This window comes from Salvia miltiorrhiza, chromosome 3 (assembly GCF_028751815.1).
Source record: "Salvia miltiorrhiza cultivar Shanhuang (shh) chromosome 3, IMPLAD_Smil_shh, whole genome shotgun sequence".
In the NCBI taxonomy this organism is placed as follows: domain Eukaryota; kingdom Viridiplantae; phylum Streptophyta; class Magnoliopsida; order Lamiales; family Lamiaceae; genus Salvia; species Salvia miltiorrhiza.
In genome coordinates, this window is record NC_080389.1 from 46,212,236 (window position 1) to 46,231,918 (window position 19,683).

Consider the following 19,683-nt stretch of genomic DNA (forward strand, 5'->3'; position numbering starts at 1 on the left):
TCAATTATTTTTTCTCTCTTCCTATGAATTTGTTCACTTCTCATTTTTTTTCTTCTAAATATCGTCATATTTGATTAATGAAAAAAATATTCAATATGCATCTTAAATTTAAGTTCGTGAAAAGATCTTTAATATGATATAAAAATCATCAAAATAAATAAATTATGAAGTTTTTTTTTAAATATGTTATTTCTCACTCCATTACTTTTTACAACTTTCTTTTTCTATGTTTGTATATGAAATATTTATTTATTTAAATATATTAATTAATTTCGATATTCGTCGTGCATCGCACGGATGGAAGCACTAGTACTATTAAAAATAATACTTCATGCGTCCTTATAAAATGTATCCAATTTATAATTTTCGTATGTCCTCATACAATGTATCTAATCTATTTTTGATAAATTTTTTACTAACAATAAAGTGAGATCCTAACTCCACTCACAACACATTCAACTACTTTATTAAAATTCGTGTCATTTACGAACAAATGCTTTTTACATATTGTCGTTTGCATAAGTTTGGATTGAAGATAAGTTACAATCAAGTTTTGTGAGAAAACGATTATTATGAAGTGAAGTTAAGAAATTGAATCCAAGAAATCTTGTAAATTGTGAAGTTTTGAAAGTGTAGAAGAGATCCAGAAGCGTACCCGATGACCCGACCCAAAGTGAAAAAAAGAAAGCCATGAATCCAGAGAGTCCAAACCTCTTTTTGCCCTTTTTTTAAGGTATATACGCAACAATTTAGACTTACAAACAAGTACACTCTTCCATCTCTCTCTCTAACCATATAAAACGGGAGGGAAGCCTAAAACAATTTTCAAAGTCTCTCTCTCTCTCTAAAACCCCTTCTGCTTTGAATTGAAGCTGTCTTTTCTCATTCTGAATCATCTCTCTCTCTCTCTCTATATATATATATATATATCCCTCTCTACTATCGTTATTTTATCTCTGCACGAGCTCTCCGACCACTGAGACTAGGGTTTGCTCTACTTCCGTTATCGTACAGTCGTGCGCTAGGGTTTTTGTATAAGCGAGGATAGTGTTTTTGGGGGTTAGGGTTCAATCAAGGTAACTGCTGATCTCCGCCATGGCTGCGGAGAAGCTGCGTGATTTAAGTCAGCCGATGGATGTCGCCCTGCTCGACGCCACCGTCGCCGCTTTCTATGGGACCGGATCCAAAGAGGAGGTCTGAAGCATTCTCCTTTCGTTGCTAGTTTCTTTGTTTAGTGTTTGTACGCATTGGGATACTGTAGCCATTAAACTGAGCTGACTTTTTGTGATTGGGTAATTTGATGGAATTTTAGGAACAATTGGACTATTGAATTGCCTTTAAGAACTCTGACATGCAAATCATTACTTGGAATTAATTCTTTCTCCTGAGCCCCGGATGATTTGTATTTTTGTAATGCCTTCAACGGCGCAAGGGCTTCTAATTTCCCCCACTCTACTATTGGCATTTCGATTTTCCTGAAATTGGTTGTCAATCAATGCTAATTGTCATTGGAAATAGTGACATTGTGCTGAGCTGTCGGGAAAACACTTATCTAGTTCGTCTAAAGTGCAGTGTGTTAGGTAAGGCATTAGCTGGAAGATAAAGTGAGCAGAATTTGGACGACTGTAAAAACCTGTGATTTTAATAATTGCTTTTGTATTTCTTATGTGGCTTTGAAAAAGTTCCGCCTGGATCACGAGTACTCCAGAATATGGGTTTTAAGAACTTTGTTAGAAACAGTGAACGGCACCTTTATATACCATGCGTTGTTTTAGGCCCACAATGTTTCTTGCTTTTTGTGTAGCCAGGTTCTCTGTTTCCATTCGTTCGGTTGTTTGCTAGGCAATCTTAATATAGAAAAAGATAGAAGTTTCCCAGAACCCTCTTTCTTCTGGTGTTGTTGATTTTATTGAAGTATGTGATCAGCGTAAAAGGGGCAATTAGTAAACTTGTTGACTCACATTTCATCAGGGGAAATGAACCCATGGAGCAAATATTTGGCAACTATTTTGATCACATCAAATTAGTGGAAATTTTGTAACTTTTCCCCTTTTTACAGAAACTGCAGGCAAATATAATTGGCAATGCTCTACTGCCATGCATGTGAAATGTGTAATTCTGCTGGGAATTGATTTTCTTATGGTTTCTGGCACATACTTCTTCGTTATGATTCAAGTTGGTGCTGCTTTGCCTTGTGGGCTTCTTCTTTAGATTAAATAGGGTCACAGTATTATGAAACAGGAATATTTCCCTAGATAGAAAAATTTTGCTTTCATTTTGCTGTATAGAGTTTCTTATTGTATGATTATTACATACTCATCAGGAACACTATATATTTATCTATCTATTGGACTGGAACTTACCCTTTTAAATTTTCTCCTGCTTTTGTGGCAGAGGACGGCTGCAGACCATATCCTACGGGATTTGCAAAATAATCCAGATATGTGGCTTCAAGTGGTTCACATACTATCTAGTGCACAGAATTTGAATACCAAGTTTTTTGCTTTACAGGTCTGTGAATATGATCATGATTCTTGCTGATTCTCTAGTCTTCAATTTTTAAAACTTGCTTACCATTGGCTTTCTTCGTTGTTGTTGTTTGGAGATACTGGTGAAAAGGAGTATTGATGAGTTCCCTTCTACAGGTTCTAGAAGGTGTTATTAAATATAGATGGAATGCGTTACCAGTTGAACAACGGGATGGCATGAAGAACTATATTTCTGAAGTTATAGTTAAGGTGATTAAATCTTTGCCTTTCCCAAAATTATTTTGTTGTTATTTGTCGTTTGTCTTTGTCCCTTTTTAGTGAAATTATTGATAGTATTTTTGTTACGTTTTTCCATATTATTCTATTTATCAGCTTTCTAGTGATGAGATATCTTTCCGGCGCGAGAGGCTTTACGTTAATAAGTTGAACATTATATTGGTCCAGGTAATATTTACATTGTACCATGTGATGCTGATTCATGAGTTTAGTACTGCTTGTCTATGAACTCTATTTCTGTGAATTCATTTTTTCATAGGATTTTGCAATTATTTCTGTAAATTCAGATCTTGAAGCATGAGTGGCCAGCCCGGTGGAGAAGTTTTATCCCTGACCTGGTTGCAGCAGCAAAAACAAGTGAAACCATTTGTGAGAATTGCATGGCAATTCTGAAAGTAAATTCTCTTTACATTTATTTTATTCTTAAAAATTGTATCCACATGTTATTGACTTAAATATTTTGTTATTAGCTTCTTAGTGAAGAGGTGTTTGACTTCTCAAGGGGTGAGATGACCCAACAGAAGATTAAAGAGTTGAAACAGTCTTTGAACAGGTAAATTGTTATGTATTATCTTAATGTTTCTTCCATCTATATGTGTGTCCCTTTTTTGGCCTGTTCCATATTTAGCATTCCTATTGCATGTTATGAGTCCAGATTGCAATCTAATTGTCAACTATAATTCATTGATTTTTGGAAGTTACATATCCTCTTTAACTCAGTTTCCACACAATCAGTATTATCTAATGCTCTGAGTTTTCATGTTGGCTGCTAAGTTTAATTCCTCTTTTCATTTGCGAAGATAATAAGGATTATTTTTCTGTCGGCAGCGAGTTCCAGCTTATTCACGAACTATGTTTATATGTACTTTCGGCATCTCAAAGAGCTGAGCTTATCAGGGCTACCCTGGCTACATTGCATGCTTTCCTTTCCTGGATTCCTCTAGGATATATATTTGAATCACCACTGGTTTGTACTTCTCTATTTCTTCTTGGTTGAGGGAACGGATGCTACACTCACATTGTTTGAAATTTTTAGTAAGAGCTAAGAAGATGTGCTTGTTTCTGTTTGGCAGCTTGAAACACTGCTAAATTTCTTCCCTGTGCCCGCTTATCGCAATCTTACGCTACAGTGTCTGACTGAGGTCTGTGTTTTGCAATCACCTTTTAATTTCTGAGACGTTCTTTGGTTAATTATTTTGCTGGCTGTTACATGTTTTGTTTTGTACAGATTGCTGCTCTTAGTTTTGGGGATTTTTATAACATGCAGTATGCCAAAATGTATACTGTATTCATGGTGCAATTACAGGTACTGTAGATAATCTCTCAGTTGCTATATGGTCTTTGCATCTTTTCAGTTATGTCTCAGCTAGGTCTAAGTTCTAGGCTGCCTGCTGATTCTTTATATTTCCACTGTTGCCTATCAGAACATCCTTCCATCTAATACAAATTTCGAAGAGGCTTATGCAAATGGCGCTAGTGAGGAGCAGGTTCTTTTTCATTTTTTTATATTATACAATAATTTTTCTTGATTTTTTTGGGGTCAATGCACTGACATTCTGTTATGCTTTCTCCAGGCATTTATTCAAAACTTGGCGTTGTTTTTTACATCGTTTTACAAGGTGACTCTTATTTTTTATTTTGGAATGAATAGCTATAGTAAGGGTAGAGAGATATATCCAACAGTAGGAGGGCTGAGGAAACATAGTGATCATAGTGATCTATCTGTCATCCATAATCCGATATAAAAGTGTTTTCCGGCCTCTTTTGGGCATGCACATTTTTGGTGGAAACTCAATCTTGTAGTTGTAGAGTAAGCTTAGCCATTATAGGTCTAAATTTTGCATTTCTCTAATTCAGATGTTACTGATGTAGATGTTATGTCATGAACTCGTGTGCATCTGATCTAAAATTGTATAGAACTTGCTTTGTCTGGCTGATGGGGACATTAGTAAACTTCATTAAATTTATGCAGTTCTACCTTGGATGTCATTTAAAACACCTTGCCTCTGTCTCTCTCTCTCTCTCTCTCTCTATATATATATATATATATATATCTATCTATTTTACAGACGCACACACAAAATGTGTGGTTTAGAATTATGAACCATTTGTAACGTCCTTTATCCCGATGTACATTGGCATAAATATCCGGCCTATTCAAGTTCCTGGATGGTTTATCTTACTAGTTGATTGTTCCCTTGTTGCAGGCTCACATACGAGTCCTTGAATCTTCACAAGAGAACATAAATCTTCTGCTTGTTGGTCTTGAGTATCTTATTAACATATCTTATGTGGATGATACTGAAGTTTTTAAGGTATATTTATTCGCTTCCTTATGGTTTGTACTTTTCTGTCCAATAGTATATGCTATCAACCAATTTTATCGTCATGCAGGTTTGCTTGGACTATTGGAACTCCTTAGTTTTGGAGCTGTTTGAAGCACACCATAACTTGGAAAATCCTGCTGGAAACATGATGGGTTTCCAGGTATCATGATAGATTAATTCTTTCTACTGTAATTTGAGTCTTTGAGTTTTGCCTGCAACCCCTTATAGCAAAAATGCATTCTTCTTAAATGAGCATTAGTTGAACACATCATGATCTGAAAATTGACATCACATGACAATAACATTTTCTTTTGTGAGGCCGCAGATTGTTAGTTGCGCCCTCTATTTTTTGTTTTAGATCTGATTAATTCCATATGTTGGCCCTAACCTTTGTATTGAACAAGCAGATGCCTATGCTTTCGGGTGTGGTCGAAGGACTTGGTTCACAACTCATGCAGAGACGACAACTTTATGCTGCCCCAATGTCGAAGTTAAGGCAACTAATGATATCCCGCATGGCTAAGCCTGAAGAAGTTCTCATTGTTGAGGATGAAAATGGGAATATAGTCCGTGAAACTATGAAAGATAATGATGTGCTTGTTCAGTATAAGGTTCTCTATATTGATAAAAACTTTTGTATATCTTGGATGTTCTTGGGATCATCTTGATGATATTCACTAATAAACTTGCAGATAATGAGGGAAACATTGATCTATTTGGCAAATCTTGATCATGAGGATACTGAAAAACAGGTGTTTACTATTCAGCTCCACTGCTCTATGCTTCTGTATTTGATATTCGAAAGGGTTCTTTAGTGTGCCTGTCTGTGTGAAGGATTATAGAAAAATCTGTTATGGGTTTGAGTGCAATAAAATCTCCAGCTTTGCTGCTGTCTTTAGGAAGAATTTCTTGCTTGTATGTACCTGTTTAAAAAAAGTATCTCTATTTTTGTTTAGATTGTTTGGTGATGATTTTAGAGTTTTGTGATTTCTAAATTATCCAACACAATCAACTAACTTTTTGCCTATATGTGTCAGATGCTCAGGAAATTGAGTAAACAACTTAATGGAGAGGATTGGACCTGGAACAATCTCAATACCTTGTGTTGGGCCATTGGATCTATTTCAGGGTCGATGGGAGAGGAGCAGGTAGGTTTTTTAATTCCTATGTTGATTATCTACAATCCTGCCTTAGGTTGTAGTCTGTATGTTGCTAATTGATAATTATGTTATTGTTTGTATTGCATATTTATTTCTGCTGAACATGAGTCTATTGTACTTAATTTTTTGCATTAAAACCAAAATTGGGTCAGATTATTACTTACTTCCACTAATGTTTGATATTTGTGCCATTTGACCTATTCTCTTGTCGTAGTGATTGTATCATATGTTTTATTGGAACTTTTGATATTTGATCTTTACTTCAAATATTTACACAACCTCGTTGATTTTTGGCAGGAGAATAGATTTTTGGTGATGGTCATTCGTGATTTATTGAACCTCTGCGAAATCACCAAGGGGAAGGACAACAAAGCTGTCATTGCTAGTAATATCATGTGAGGATTAAAACCATTTTTTCATTGATTATTTTGTAATATCCTGTGATCATTTTGGTTTTATCATTTACTTGTCTCTGTGAGAAATGGAAGTGACAGGGAAAGAATTGTGAAGGTTTTTTTGTTATATCCTCTAATTGTCTGGTTTGCAGGTATGTGGTTGGGCAGTACCCTAGATTTTTAAGGGCCCACTGGAAGTTTCTGAAAACTGTTGTGAACAAGTTGTTTGAGTTCATGCACGAAACTCATCCAGGAGTTCAGGTTAATTACCTCATTTGCATATTTTCAGTAGTAATAGTATCATTTAGGTGTTCACGTGATGCACCGTGTCATGTTATTTTCTCATCATTCAATAATGGTCTCATATAATTTTTGTTCTCATTGTTTATTTCAATATCCACTAATTTTCTTACTTCTGGCTGGTATTTGTAGGACATGGCATGCGATACATTCTTAAAAATTGTTCAGAAGTGCAAGCGTAAATTTGTCATTGTACAGGTTAGGTTCTATGAGAATATGAACACTAACATGTTTAGGTGGGTGATTACTGTAAAAATGAGTAACTTTATTTCCCGAACCTTCTGTGCAGGTTGGAGAGAATGAGCCATTTGTTTCAGAGCTTTTAACTACTCTTCCTGCGACCATTGCGGATCTTGAGCCCCATCAGATCCATTCATTTTATGAATCTGTGAGTAAAATTTATGTCACTAATACCCTCTTTAGCTCTGACTACCTTGTCCTCTGTCGTGCATTCCTTACTTTGTTACCTAAATTTTCTTTAGGTGGGCAACATGATTCAAGCAGAACCTGATCCTGACAAGAGAACTGAATATTTACAGAGGTTGATGGAACTTCCTAACCAGGTAAGGTCCTACCTCATCGCTGCTGTTTGAGGAAGGAAGCCTGATTTAGTTGTTCTACCAGATGCTTCCTTCTTTGTCATTGGTTTCTATTTTAGTGCTCGTCTGGCATTAGATATAGCTAATGCATATTCTATTGCAGAAATGGGTTGAAATCATTGGCCAAGCGCGCCAGAGTGTGGATTTCTTGAAAGATCCAGATGTTATAAGAGCAGTGCTTAATATATTGCAGGTCTATTTCTGAGCGTATTTCCAACTTGTTTTTCACATTTATCAAGCTTTTGCTTCCTAACCTCTTAAAGTTCTATTAGATTTTACCCTTACGATCTCTTTTTGAAAGATAGTTGGGAATAACAAAGATTTGGTGCACTTTTAAGATTACATTTTATGATTATCTCGTGTTTTTACTTCCTTTACGTTCATCGTTGTTTTTCATGTTCTATACTCTGTGTGTTGTTCCGACAGACAAATACCTGTGTTGCAAGCTCCCTTGGAACATATTTCCTGACCCAGATCTCTCTAATCTTCTTGGACATGCTCAATGTGTACAGGTCTGTTGGGTTTTGTGTTTTTAGAATAAAATGTTACACTTTCATATCAGTACATACCTATCAGTTGCACCTTTTCTTGATATAACTTTTTCTTGCTTGCCACAGAATGTATAGTGAGCTCATTTCAACCAGTATTGCCCAAGGAGGGCCTTACGCATCCAGGACATCAATTGTGAAACTTCTGCGGTATGTTCCAGCTTTTGAAGTGATTTGATTCTTAATCATCCACATATCAATATTTATGTCATGTATATTTTCAACAGCTCTGTGAAGAGGGAAACCCTAAAGCTTATTGAGACATTTCTAGACAAAGCTGAAGATCAACCACTTATTGGAAAACAATTTGTGCCTCCAATGATGGACCCTGTGCTTGGTGATTATGCCCGGAACTTGCCTGATGCAAGGGAGTCGGAAGTTCTCTCTCTTTTTGCCACCATAATTAATAAGTAATGCCCTGATCTCTTTTGTAATTTTGTTTTGCTTGTGTGCTATTCCTCGTGAGTGGACAAATGATCTGAATTTCTTGGACATTTAAGTGCAGTATATTATTTGTGCTTTATTTTGGCTCTTTTAGGTTTTTCTATAATGTTACTACTTTTTATCTCATAGATATAAGGGGGCAATGCTTGAAGATGTTTCTAAGATATTTGAAGCTGTTTTCCAGTGCACTCTAGAGGTTGGTTTATCTACTCTTAAATGTTTCATTGTGTCAATCTCACAGCTCTTAGTTTGAGTGTGCTGAAAGTGTGTTGTCCTGAGCATTGGCTTACTCTATTCTCATTGCAGATGATAACAAAGAATTTTGAAGACTATCCAGAGCATAGGCTGAAATTCTTTTCACTTCTTCGAGCAATTGCTACACATTGTTTTCCTGCTTTGATTCGTTTGTCCAGTGAGGTACGTATAATTGGTACTTGATTTTCTCATAATGACACATCCAGTCTGTGCTAACTAGTCTTGCACATTCAGCTAAAGAGCTTGAGTTTAATTAAATGATGTATGCCGCCTTCTTTATGCACTTATGGCACATTATAATGTTATTGGGATATGCAGCAACTGAAGCTTGTGATGGATTCAATCATTTGGGCTTTCCGTCACACTGAGCGTAATATTGCTGAAACTGGACTCAACCTTTTATTAGAGATGCTAAAGAACTTTCAGGTGCTCTTCTTTCTTTCTTTCTTTATTCTTTTTTGCTGTTGAGGTAATCAATAATGAATACTTGAAGTGCTTACTGTTTACATGGGTGGATTGGCAGGCATCCGAGTTCTGTAATCAGTTCTACAGGACATACTTTTTGACAATTGAACAAGAAATATTTGCTGTTTTGACAGACACCTTTCATAAACCAGGTTTTAAGTTGCACGTATTGGTGTTACAGCACCTATTCTGCCTGGTAATGTAACTTCCTGGCGATTCACCCCCCCCCCCCCCCTTTCATCTTAGACATTTTTACTGGCAATTCTGATGCCATCTAACAATCACAGGTTGAATCTGGTATGTTGACTGAGCCTCTGTGGGATGTTGCCACTGTTCCATATCCTTATCCAAATAATGGCATATTCATTCGGGAATACACAATTAAACTTTTAAGTACATCCTTCCCCAACATGACAGCTGCTGAGGTACTATTATACGAAACTCTCTATTGTTTGGATGCACATGGCATTTGCAATGTAATACTTTGTTTGGCTCTTTCAGGTGACACAATTTGTGAATGGACTTTTTGAGTCTAGAGCGGATTTGTCCTCGTTCAAAAACAATATAAGAGACTTTCTTGTGCAATCTAAAGAATTTTCAGCTCAGGTGAAGTATTGCTCTGAGTTAACCCGTTCTCGCACACAATTGTGTCATAATGATATCCCCTTTTATCATGCTTCTTGTTGGTTTTAATGTTCTCTTGGGGTAGGGGTGTGGTTTAACTTTTGACTTTCATTTCGTAGCATTTTCTTATTTCTTTTGGTTTCTCTGATTCCATATACGAAGAAAGACATAAAATCTGCTCCATTTTCTGGATTCTGTAACTGCTAAGTTGTTAATTATGTGGTAGATGATGGGCATTAGGATTCCCCCGGTTTAACTTTATATCTTATTTCTGAATTGAATTACTAGATTTATTTAAGGATAAAATGATCAAAGTTTCTTGAAACTTGGAAGTAATATTTGGTGGAGGTGAAATGCTTGGTGCATACAGCACACTGTAATCATACAACTGTTTTTTACGTATTTTGATGCAGGATAACAAAGATCTTTATGCCGAGGAAGCTGCTGCCCAAAGAGAAAGGGAACGACAACGCATGCTCTCGATACCAGGACTTATAGCTCCCAATGAGATACAAGATGAGATGGTCGACTCATAACTGCCAGATTTTGCAGCCAAGGCAATTTTGAGGAATTTTTAACTCCAATAGGTTTAAAACCCCCTTTTGATTCCAGAGCCGTACACTTCTAAAGCTTCCATCTGTATTTTTTGCTCAATTTTATTCATCTCCCCAGAATATTTTCAGTGTGGAGTAGTGAAGATGCTGAGGCCACGAGCTGCAACACTTTGCTACTGAAGAAAACTAGGTGGTGGTTGTGTAGAGTATATTAGATTCTAATTTAGGAATATAGGTTGTAATGCAGGACGATTTTGAACAAGTTGTCCTTGGCAACCCGCCATTTGGCGTTACTGGTTTCTAATGTATACAAAATTAATGGGTTGTGTAGAAAAATCCTGTTTTTCTTTTTGTTCATTTTTTTATAGAACCATTGTTTGTTTCTCAACTTGTGATAGGTTTTATATTTCTATATGGCTTTTTCTTTTTCTTGATTATGACTTGTAAGTTGTATTGGAGTACAGATATTCTTTTCCTGAGCTTCTTTATGAGTTTATTATTAGAGTTGAGTTGATGAGATTCATTTTACTCGTAGGCTATTTCCTTGATGCTAATTTTGCTCTTTAAGTTTAGTTGACTCGTGTAGGTAGAGTCTCTACCTAAAAAAATTTGAACAATTTAATGGTTAATGTTTCGTAGTTTTGATTTAATGTTATAAGTTAAATATCGCTTTGAAATACCTTAAATTCGAGTGTAAAATGTGTGAAAGATTGAGTGTTTGCACAAAATATCCAAGTGACATAAATATACAATTTAGGTGTAAAAAATGTTTTGATGGAATTTAGATGTGTTAAGTTTGTACAGGACTAAAGGGATATATTGAGTACTTTTTTCTAACATTCAGTAAATTCATACAATAAAGAGAAGAAAAAGTTAATTACTTAAATAAAGTACTATACATTCGTCGCACCCAAAATTCTAGTTTGTGTATTTGTTTAGTGTTAAAAAAACAATACTAAAGTACTCTCTCTTCAGTTCTTCATACGATTGCGAGACTCGCAAAGTGTCAAGAAGCAAATTCACGCGCTGACTAAACTCAAAAATCGAGTACACATCCAAGTACTAGTACTTGATGCACGATTAATTGTACGTACTGAAAATGTTATAAATTTTGCCTCAAATCATTACATAAAACAGGCAGGCATCATCGTCATTCTAGCACAGTAATTCATTCAAGATGTGTTATGCGTCGACCTTTGGAGTAGGACTTGCTTCCGGTGATTTGGCTACGTCCTCAACGGTTTCCATGTCCATCGTCGTATCCTCACCCACCTCGCCTTCTTGAGCATCGGCCATTACTTCATCTCTGTCCTCTACCGGAGCTTCTAATCCCCCGTTTTCAACTGCGTTGTTCTGAGGCGGGGCATTCCCATTTCCTTCGTAAGCCCCATTTGAATTTTGTTCTGTTGTGGATGGATATGGATCGCTACAGATTTTCAACGTAGATGTAACCAGTAGATTCTGTACCAACTAAGTGATCAGATACCGTTTCCAGAAATTATCAAGTACATCTTAACATGTAGAGTAGTAATCAGATAAGCTTTCATGCGGCAGGATAGATTTGTCAAAAAGAACGAACTCAATCTGGTTAGAGAATATCAAATACCCAGACAATGTAAAGTAATAATCTCTAGAGCCATTCAATTCAAACTATAGCTCCAAAATGCATGGATATAGGGTAGTTGTAAATGCAAGGAAAACATAATGAAAGGTTACAAGACTACAGATGCAAAGAGACTTCCCAAGTCGATAGTGCATTTTAATACATAAAATTGAACTGAACTGTTTGCCAAAAGATATTACAGCACAAAACTCAACATTCCAAATACAATCTATGAAACTTGATTACGGAAAGAGAGAGGGGGGAATAAAGAGTAAAATACCTTATCTAGAGCCAAAGAGAGCTTCAACAGCTTAGGGTAGATACTTCTTGCAGATAGTAGGATCTGTTTAGTGAGTTAGAATAAGAAATCAACAATAAAGATTGTAGTATATCTTTAACAGAAATATTCCCCAAAAAAGATCATAAGAAAGAAATATCAATTGAGAGAAGACGTGAAAATGAATACTCGGTACCATGCCAAGAGTATCAAACTAACTGATGCTTCCATAAAGAAGATGGGTGCACCAAACTAGGCAAAGAATAAGTCAGCAGCACAGAAAGTATAGAATGGGTACCTCACAAAGCCTTTGTAAGGTAAATGGAGGGCCTTCGTCAAAGCTATGAAGAGCTGCAAAACATAATTAGAGACAATTGTTAATGCTTTATTCGACTATGCACAGTATGCCTTCACAAATACAGTATTTTTTCAAGCTATTTGGTGCCTAATTTAAGATAATAATCTTCAGTGAAATCGGAAGCACTAGGAGCTCCCGGGCTCACAAACTCAGGCATATTGCAGTCATAATTAGGTCAATTAAGCCTATGTCTTAGTCTCTGAGGGAAAGGAACAACAAACTTGAATACAATTCACGACCTATGCTCAGCCAGTTAAAAAGGAAAGGTGTGAGACAGGGAATACCATCATCCAACCTTCTCACCAATTCCTGGAAAGTCTCCCCTAATGCAGAAGTCTGCTGCTCGATGGTCATTTTTGACTCTGGATATTCTGTGAGGACCTTGAAGATAAGAATTTAGAAGTGTAAAATATTTGGAGTAATTCACAGATGGAAGGTATAAATGCATATGGAAAACTGATACAATATCAGCCCAGCCACTGAGCCCTCTTGGGTTCGGAGGGTAGGAGTAGAAAACAAATAGATCATCTGAAGAAATAATATGCTGAAAACCCAGCATACCTCCCCATACCTGCTTAAGATGGTAGGACAAAATGCTCCTTAGTTTTTCCCAATCTAGCCTGCAATTATAGGAGTGGGATTACAACTTATCAAAGTTCATTCAAGACTAGTTATATAAAGTGAGCACAAATGGAATGCTTTGTGCATATTTTAAAATGCATGTTGATATCAAAATATATTTTTGAGCTAATTTTATATAACCATTATCTTTAACAAGAGAGTGAATATAAAGTATGCATTGAACTTGCTTGAAGGAACATGGATAAGCGCAAGATCATTAATGCCTTCATTGCTACAGAACAACAAATTCTTTTTTTGGTCCCTAAAACACAAAGGAAGAAGGCTAACCCTAAACCAGAGATGTAAATGCTCAAGATTATGCAAACAAGACATAAGAACACTAACTAGCAGTGTGTCACTGAGTTACGAATGTACTGCCAGATTGCAATATCAATAACAGCACAATCTCTGTTTATGGCAGTATTGTATGGACAGCATCGCCATATATGGATCTGCTTCATTACTATTCATGTGCAATAAAGGACAAAGTTAGCTTTAGTTACTACTAAAATAATGAGCCAAAAGAATGACGATGGCATGCCAACATTACTATATGTTATATAGTAATGTTAGATACTGAAAGAGTTTGCAGCAACTAATTTTCATGGAGAGGAAGACAAATTAAGAGTTTTATGTGAGATAGATTTGAAGAATATATACAACTAAGTTATCATTTCCAGGCAGCCTCGTGAAGGAGAAAATTAACTATAAAATAGCCTAACTATCAATGTAATTACCAAAAAAGACTTGGAGATGAAACTCAGCAGAGACAGTATCTCCACATAATTTTGCTACACAGATAAAAAAATAGAGAAAAGAAAAAAAAGGAAACACACAACCATATCTCCTGACGCATTTTAGAACTACATCGATGATGAGAAAACTTACAGATAGTTCCCACTTATTCCACCTACATCCAAATTAATAGGGAAAAGGAGCAAACTAATCAAAAAATGATTTGTTTTTCTAACTAGGGAGTCTATCATAAATAAGAACATACCAAAATTTCCCGGAAGATGCACTTATTCCCAGTGCACTCCTTACTTCTTCTTCTGAAAATGATGGTTCAGGTTCCAATCCTCTGCAATCATACCAGCCAAGATTTATTGAAATGAAGATTACACATTAAGAGAAATAATGAGGTTGCAACCATTCAACAACATATTTTCCCTTTATCATATGCTTAAATAGCAATTCAGCAACTTCTCATCTAAGAATATCTACAATTCATGCAATGGCTCGAACCGCTCAACAATCCATAGCAGTAGCAATGTAGTTAATTTCTCTACATTATACCGATTTAACGTTCACTTGACTTTCTGATCCAGCAGAAACAATTTAGAGCCACCGGCTTTGTTCGACCAAATAAATAGATTCGCGAAAATAAGAAAAATCAGAAACAGATAAACAAATTGTTCCAACCACCAACTTAACAGCTCAATCAACGATTTCATCTGTTCCACTCCGTACATAATATATACAAAAATCATCTCCAAGCTCTCTATCATCGTTCAAAGCTACACGCAACTAAACTGAACTTAACTCTAATAAAAAGAGGCAGTAATTGAATTTTGTACCCGTGATTCGGCAATTCAGAATCCGGACTTTCATGATTCTGCTCCACAGCGGCATCTCCGTGAGCAGAAGAATTCTCCAGATTTTCGCTTAGAGCTGTCGCCATGTGCAGATTTGGTTGGAAATTTTGGGAGAGAGAAAATGGGAAAATTGGAACAGCCTCCTTCTTAAGCCCTCTTTCTGGACTAATAGTGTCGGATGAGCTACTTCATTTAGTGCTCACTCCCTCCTTATAAAATATATTCAATTTATCATTTTTATTATTTTATTTTAATAAAATTTTAATAATAATCTAAATTATCAATTTTTAATAATAATCTAAATTATCTAATGGAAAAGAGATAGTATTGTTGTTATGTCTTGAATCTCTCGTTCGCAGTATGAGGGTCTCACCCCGGCCCAACGATAATGCAATTTTGGGTTTTAAGCCCAATTTGAATGTTTTATCTCGGTACTATATATATTTGAAATCTGTAATTTGTAATCCTAGCCGGTCTGCTTTCCTCTCTGTCCGTGGATGTAATCAAATTAGTGAACCACATAAATCTGTGTCTTCTTTACGTTTTCTGTATGATTGTACTCTTTAATCCTATTCTGTCACAACAAGCAGTAGTATAATTTATTCTTTGGTACTCAAATATTTTATTTAGAAATAATGTTTAAGCTCACATACTCTCCTCTTTTGTTGATGTCTATTCTGATTTCTGCATATTATACCATCAAATGTTCTGGTTACCAGAACCGATCACCTACCCACCGTAGACATGCATAACGTGCCCACCATGATGTGGCAATTATAATTATAGTAAGATAATTTTAATTAGAGTAAGATTTATTAGTTATCTTTTCTAATTAAAATTGCCACATCAATGGTGGACACGTTATGCTTGCCCACGGTGGGTAGGTGATCGGTTCTGGTTACGAGGAATACCAAACTATAAAGTTCAACGGTATCGTAGAGAAATATCTTAATGTTCAGCTGAACTAAACCATAATTTATTCTTTCGTACTCAAGTTCCTTACATATATATTATGATAGTTAACAATCGTTTTTTTTTTTTTTTTTCTCGACGCTATTTGAAGAATTAAGAATTTAAATATATAGTATTTCAGATGATTTATGATTTTGCAAAAATTCCTATTCAAGATGTGTAGCTAAAGTGACAAAAATGAGACATTTAAAATTCTCATTTGTAATAGGTCTTGAGTTCAATCTCATCTATGCCTCTTATAGTTCTAAAAAAAAGATTTGTAGTTTCACTTACAAGTTATAATTATATTTATAGTAACATGATTATTATTATTATTATTATTATTATTATTATTATTATTATTATTATTATTATTATTATTATTATTATTATTATTATTATTATTATTATTTGTTTTTGAAACGGATAACGTGATTTTTATTTGATTAAATGTGGTATATAATTTCATGACATAATCCGCATTTTGTATCTTAAATAAAACATCTTGCATCTTAAATAAAAAAAAATACTCAAGATTTGTAGTATTTTTTGTGGATAAATAAAATCATAAACATAGAAATAAGTAATTCCAATTAGTTGTGGAATTTGTACTTGAATTTTATCAAGTCGAGTCGAGCTTTAATAATGTGCCGATTACCATTTATTATATGTAAATTTAAGCATCTAAACATTTGGTGTGATTGATGCACACCGAACCCTTGGAGCCTTGCCCAAACAATACCGTATAGGAAGAGGGATATTAAGCAGTTGGAATAAACTTTATTACCAAAGAGGTAATGACAAAAACAGAACAACTAAGAAACCTTATTCTATAATCAATATCAAAATCCATAAAACTCAATAATATGAGGGGTTGATTCGCCTTCTAATTGTCCGGCAGTGCTCGGAGAGCAGTCCTTGCAGATGCCTGTTTTAACAAATGTCAAAATAACAAACCTTAGACCACAGAATTAGAAACAAATTTATGCGATCAAGAAAGAGAATTTACCCCATTTTCACCCTCATTCTTGTCCAAATTTTGGGTGATCGCTAGCTCCTTCACGCTCTTCGACAGAGTTATCAGAGTCGGATCATCCAGCATGTGGACAGTCTCAGCAATGTCCTTACAGATCTTCAATCTCTCTTTTCTAACACTGCCTATGTTCTCTTTGTTGTCCGTATCAGCAGTCACTCTGCTCATCCTCGCGGATGCCTTGCTTGGGGCATTCTCCATAAAAGCAGTTCCGATGTTGTTGGTGGCTACAGCAAATAGTTGATGAGTTTGACAATTCTCCAGGCTGATAGGAAGAGGATCATCTTGTTTGGCTGTTACATATGTCGCGGGTTCCTCTGCTGCAACATCTTGTTTGCAAGTTTTGTAATCGTCCCAGTTGAAAGCACCATTTTCGTTGCTCATCAAACTAATTTCAGAAGGCATGCAAGCCAAGGAATCATTACTCTCCTTCGATGCTTCTATGAGATACTCATCAGGATTGGAAAAGTAACTAGCTGCAGTTTAATGAAGGTTCATCAACCAATTTAATCCAAATAACTAAACTAATTACATGGGAAAAGTAAAGCAACAAAGTAGACTATGTAAAGCAATCATACTATTTAGCTCCAATTCTTCCTCATTCTCATAAAAAGCTACAACTTCATCAGGTTTAGAGTCCACGTCATTTACTTTGTCATCACTTTGGCTAACAGTGTCAGAAGACACTTCAACAATTGCAAGATCATCTAAGCATAAACACAAGAAGGATAACAAAGATGTTACGCCAAGAAAAAAGAAAAGGAAAGTGCAAATAATGAAATAGGAATAACAGTTGATCTTCTGAAAGTTAAACAGTTGATCATCGTAACTGAAAGTTGATATCTGGATAACATACCTTCATTCTCACTGACAGCTTTTTCATCTACAAACTCTGCATCTTCAGCAGTCTTCTCTTCTATATTCTCAGTCTGAACAACGACATCCAATACTGTTTAAGAGTAACAGCTTTTAAGTACGAAGCTGAACATGTATTTAGCTCAAACTATTAATAAATAGATAGGCTGACAAACACACCATCAGTTTTTTGGGATTCATAGTTCATAATTGGTGAACGTGTTTCATCATGAGAAGCTTTTGTATCATCAAAGTTGACAAATTCTTCAGTCCCAGAACCAGATCCCACTTGCTCAATTTCTGCACCCCTACTCTCATTCAGCTCTATATTACCTGAATTCACCTCCACTGAGGTGTTTGCATCTACACCTTCCTTCAGCTTTAATTGAGGTCCATAATTTTCAAAGTGAGTCCTCACCTCCTCTTCAGTTGTGGGCGCCAGTTCTACATCAGTAGACACATCCTGTTTATCGCCTGAATCTACCTGTCCTTCATCTCTTCTCTGAGGCTCTTCCGTGCCAGTAACTCCTGACATTTCATCCGAACCATCCAGGCTCTCTTCTAAGTTCATCTGGAAGTCATGACCATCACCAGTAAACAAATCCTTCTTCGAAAACTCGGTAACTCCTTTCAATAACTTGGCACTCTTCTCTGCCAACCTTGCAGATCGCCTTGTTCCATAAACTTCATTTGCAGCTCTTCGTCTCCGGCTAGTAGCACCTGACTGAGCAGGGGTCAACAGTACATCCTTCTGCCTTGTACTCCTGCCACCAATAGGAGGCACATAGGGAGATGTTACTTCCAACCGAGCCCGTGGCTCAGTTGATGACTGAGATATTTCAGATTTACATGCCTGCAATACATCATCAATCCCTTCAACCTGCCATCACAAGGAAGTCAAAATCCTGATAACAAATTAACTGACTGAAAAACAATGTAATATGGATACAGAATAAACTGATAATATAGAACTTCAACACGATAAATTACCAATGATCACACTCGCATATGGATGAATTATTAATCAACCCCGAAAACTAGCTTGATGACAACAAATGAAATGTTTAAACAATATTAGTATCACTCGTTATAAGTCCTACTCCATTAACCTTATTGATGCAAACGAGTGACGCAATGATCAAATAAAATACTGACAACCGATTAACGAAATGTTCGATCAAAACCTCAGTATTGTCAACATGATCACCAAAATCTGATAGCACAGTCCTCATTCCACAAACTCTACTTCCACAAACAAACCGATCGATCAATCAAATCAAAGCTCATTAAATCCAAAGTTTATAGCCGAATCATAATTACAGAGCGATCTAACACAAGACAAAATCAAAACAATCCGGATTCAGTCATAAATGATCGATTTACTCACAATCTCAAGAGCTTTGAGAGAATCAGCCATGGCAGCATTCGACGTGTTGGCTGGGATCTTATTTCTCTTGCACAGAGCCTGCAATTCTCTCCTTGAAAGGCTGTGGAAGTCCATTTCACCTTAATTGATCGGATTGAACACTAATCACTCAATACGTTTGAAGATTTTGGCTTGCGTTGATGAGTTTTTGAGGGTCTTACTGAAGGGGTATATATAGTGTGCGGTGTGATTGTTGGAATTGTGTTAAAAATGAAAGTGGGGATTTTTGTCCCACATTGGTTTTGCTATCAAAGTAGGTGGAGACCCTTAGGCTATTTAAGGAGTTCCAAGGTCTTTGATACAATTGCACCAATCACTACCTTTAGTCTTGTGATTACTTCTAGTTTGAAATTCCTTGCTCTTTGTTTTAGAGGGGTGAGAGGTTTTCAAAGGCTTGTAAGAGTGTAGTGGTTGTGAGTCGAGAGGGTGAGAAATACTGTGTGATTGTAGAAATTTATCATATAGTAATTTTTCAGTGTGTCGTGGTTTTTTCTCCGGATTTGGAGTTTCCACGTTAAATTCTTGTGT

General features: G+C 36.0%; 3 protein-coding genes across 5 annotated transcripts; 1 reads left to right on the forward strand and 2 right to left on the reverse strand.

Annotated features, from left to right (window-relative positions):
* The first annotated feature begins 756 nt into the window (after positions 1-756).
* On the forward strand, positions 757-10,964 carry LOC131016067 (protein EXPORTIN 1A). Of its 3 annotated transcripts, none has more exons than XR_009098839.1 (33): positions 763-1,194; positions 2,395-2,511; positions 2,646-2,738; positions 2,862-2,933; positions 3,053-3,160; positions 3,236-3,318; positions 3,594-3,732; positions 3,839-3,907; positions 3,994-4,071; positions 4,190-4,252; positions 4,340-4,384; positions 4,973-5,080; positions 5,160-5,252; positions 5,500-5,703; positions 5,785-5,844; positions 6,130-6,240; positions 6,550-6,647; positions 6,800-6,908; positions 7,080-7,145; positions 7,237-7,335; positions 7,430-7,510; positions 7,650-7,739; positions 7,973-8,058; positions 8,164-8,244; positions 8,322-8,504; positions 8,668-8,734; positions 8,845-8,955; positions 9,112-9,219; positions 9,317-9,454; positions 9,546-9,683; positions 9,760-9,864; positions 10,296-10,469; positions 10,555-10,964. XR_009098839.1 is itself a non-coding variant. In XM_057944639.1 (32 exons), the coding sequence occupies exons 1-32, from the start codon at positions 1,096-1,098 to the stop codon at positions 10,416-10,418; spliced, it is 3,225 nt and encodes a 1,074-aa protein (XP_057800622.1). In that variant the 5' UTR covers positions 757-1,095; the 3' UTR covers positions 10,419-10,964. The 3 variants fall into 3 exon arrangements, 1 of the variants encoding a protein (XP_057800622.1); XR_009098838.1 differs by having other exon boundaries at positions 10,566-10,964; XM_057944639.1 differs by having other exon boundaries at positions 757-1,194; positions 10,296-10,964.
* A 476-nt stretch (positions 10,965-11,440) lies between these two features.
* On the reverse strand, positions 11,441-15,097 carry LOC131016117 (uncharacterized). The gene is made up of 7 exons (XM_057944730.1): positions 14,873-15,097; positions 14,296-14,376; positions 13,246-13,294; positions 12,959-13,055; positions 12,615-12,667; positions 12,320-12,382; positions 11,441-11,897 (listed from the first exon to the last, which is right to left on the reverse strand). The coding sequence occupies exons 1-7, from the start codon at positions 14,974-14,976 to the stop codon at positions 11,619-11,621; spliced, it is 726 nt and encodes a 241-aa protein (XP_057800713.1). The 5' UTR covers positions 14,977-15,097; the 3' UTR covers positions 11,441-11,618.
* A 1,380-nt stretch (positions 15,098-16,477) lies between these two features.
* LOC131016085 (uncharacterized) lies at positions 16,478-19,333 on the reverse strand. The gene is made up of 6 exons (XM_057944660.1): positions 19,117-19,333; positions 17,910-18,609; positions 17,731-17,823; positions 17,453-17,581; positions 16,851-17,350; positions 16,478-16,769 (listed from the first exon to the last, which is right to left on the reverse strand). Exons 1-6 carry the CDS (start codon positions 19,228-19,230, stop codon positions 16,728-16,730), a joined length of 1,578 nt encoding a protein of 525 aa, XP_057800643.1. The 5' UTR covers positions 19,231-19,333; the 3' UTR covers positions 16,478-16,727.
* Between the last annotated feature and the right edge of the window lie 350 nt (positions 19,334-19,683).

Bases quoted from the DNA above. Each gene is read 5' to 3' on its own strand.
- LOC131016067 (XM_057944639.1), top strand. From the start codon at position 1,096: ATGGCTGCGGAGAAGCTGCGTGATTTAAGTCAGCCGATGGATGTCGCC. The intron at 7,740-7,972 runs GTCTATTTCTGA...TTGTTCCGACAG, and splicing joins CAGTGCTTAATATATTGCAG to ACAAATACCTGTGTTGCAAG. The intron at 8,956-9,111 runs GTACGTATAATT...TGGGATATGCAG, and splicing joins TGATTCGTTTGTCCAGTGAG to CAACTGAAGCTTGTGATGGA.
- LOC131016117 (XM_057944730.1), bottom strand. From the start codon at position 14,976: ATGGCGACAGCTCTAAGCGAAAATCTGGAGAATTCTTCTGCTCACGGA. The intron at 13,056-13,245 runs GTATGGGGAGGT...CTTATCTTCAAG, and splicing joins TGTCCTACCATCTTAAGCAG to GTCCTCACAGAATATCCAGA. The intron at 12,668-12,958 runs GTATTCCCTGTC...TATGTTTTGCAG, and splicing joins GGTGAGAAGGTTGGATGATG to CTCTTCATAGCTTTGACGAA.
- LOC131016085 (XM_057944660.1), bottom strand. From the start codon at position 19,230: ATGGACTTCCACAGCCTTTCAAGGAGAGAATTGCAGGCTCTGTGCAAG. The intron at 18,610-19,116 runs GTGAGTAAATCG...TTGTGATGGCAG, and splicing joins CTCTCAAAGCTCTTGAGATT to GTTGAAGGGATTGATGATGT. The intron at 16,770-16,850 runs GTAAATTCTCTT...TTGTTAAAACAG, and splicing joins AGAATGAGGGTGAAAATGGG to GCATCTGCAAGGACTGCTCT.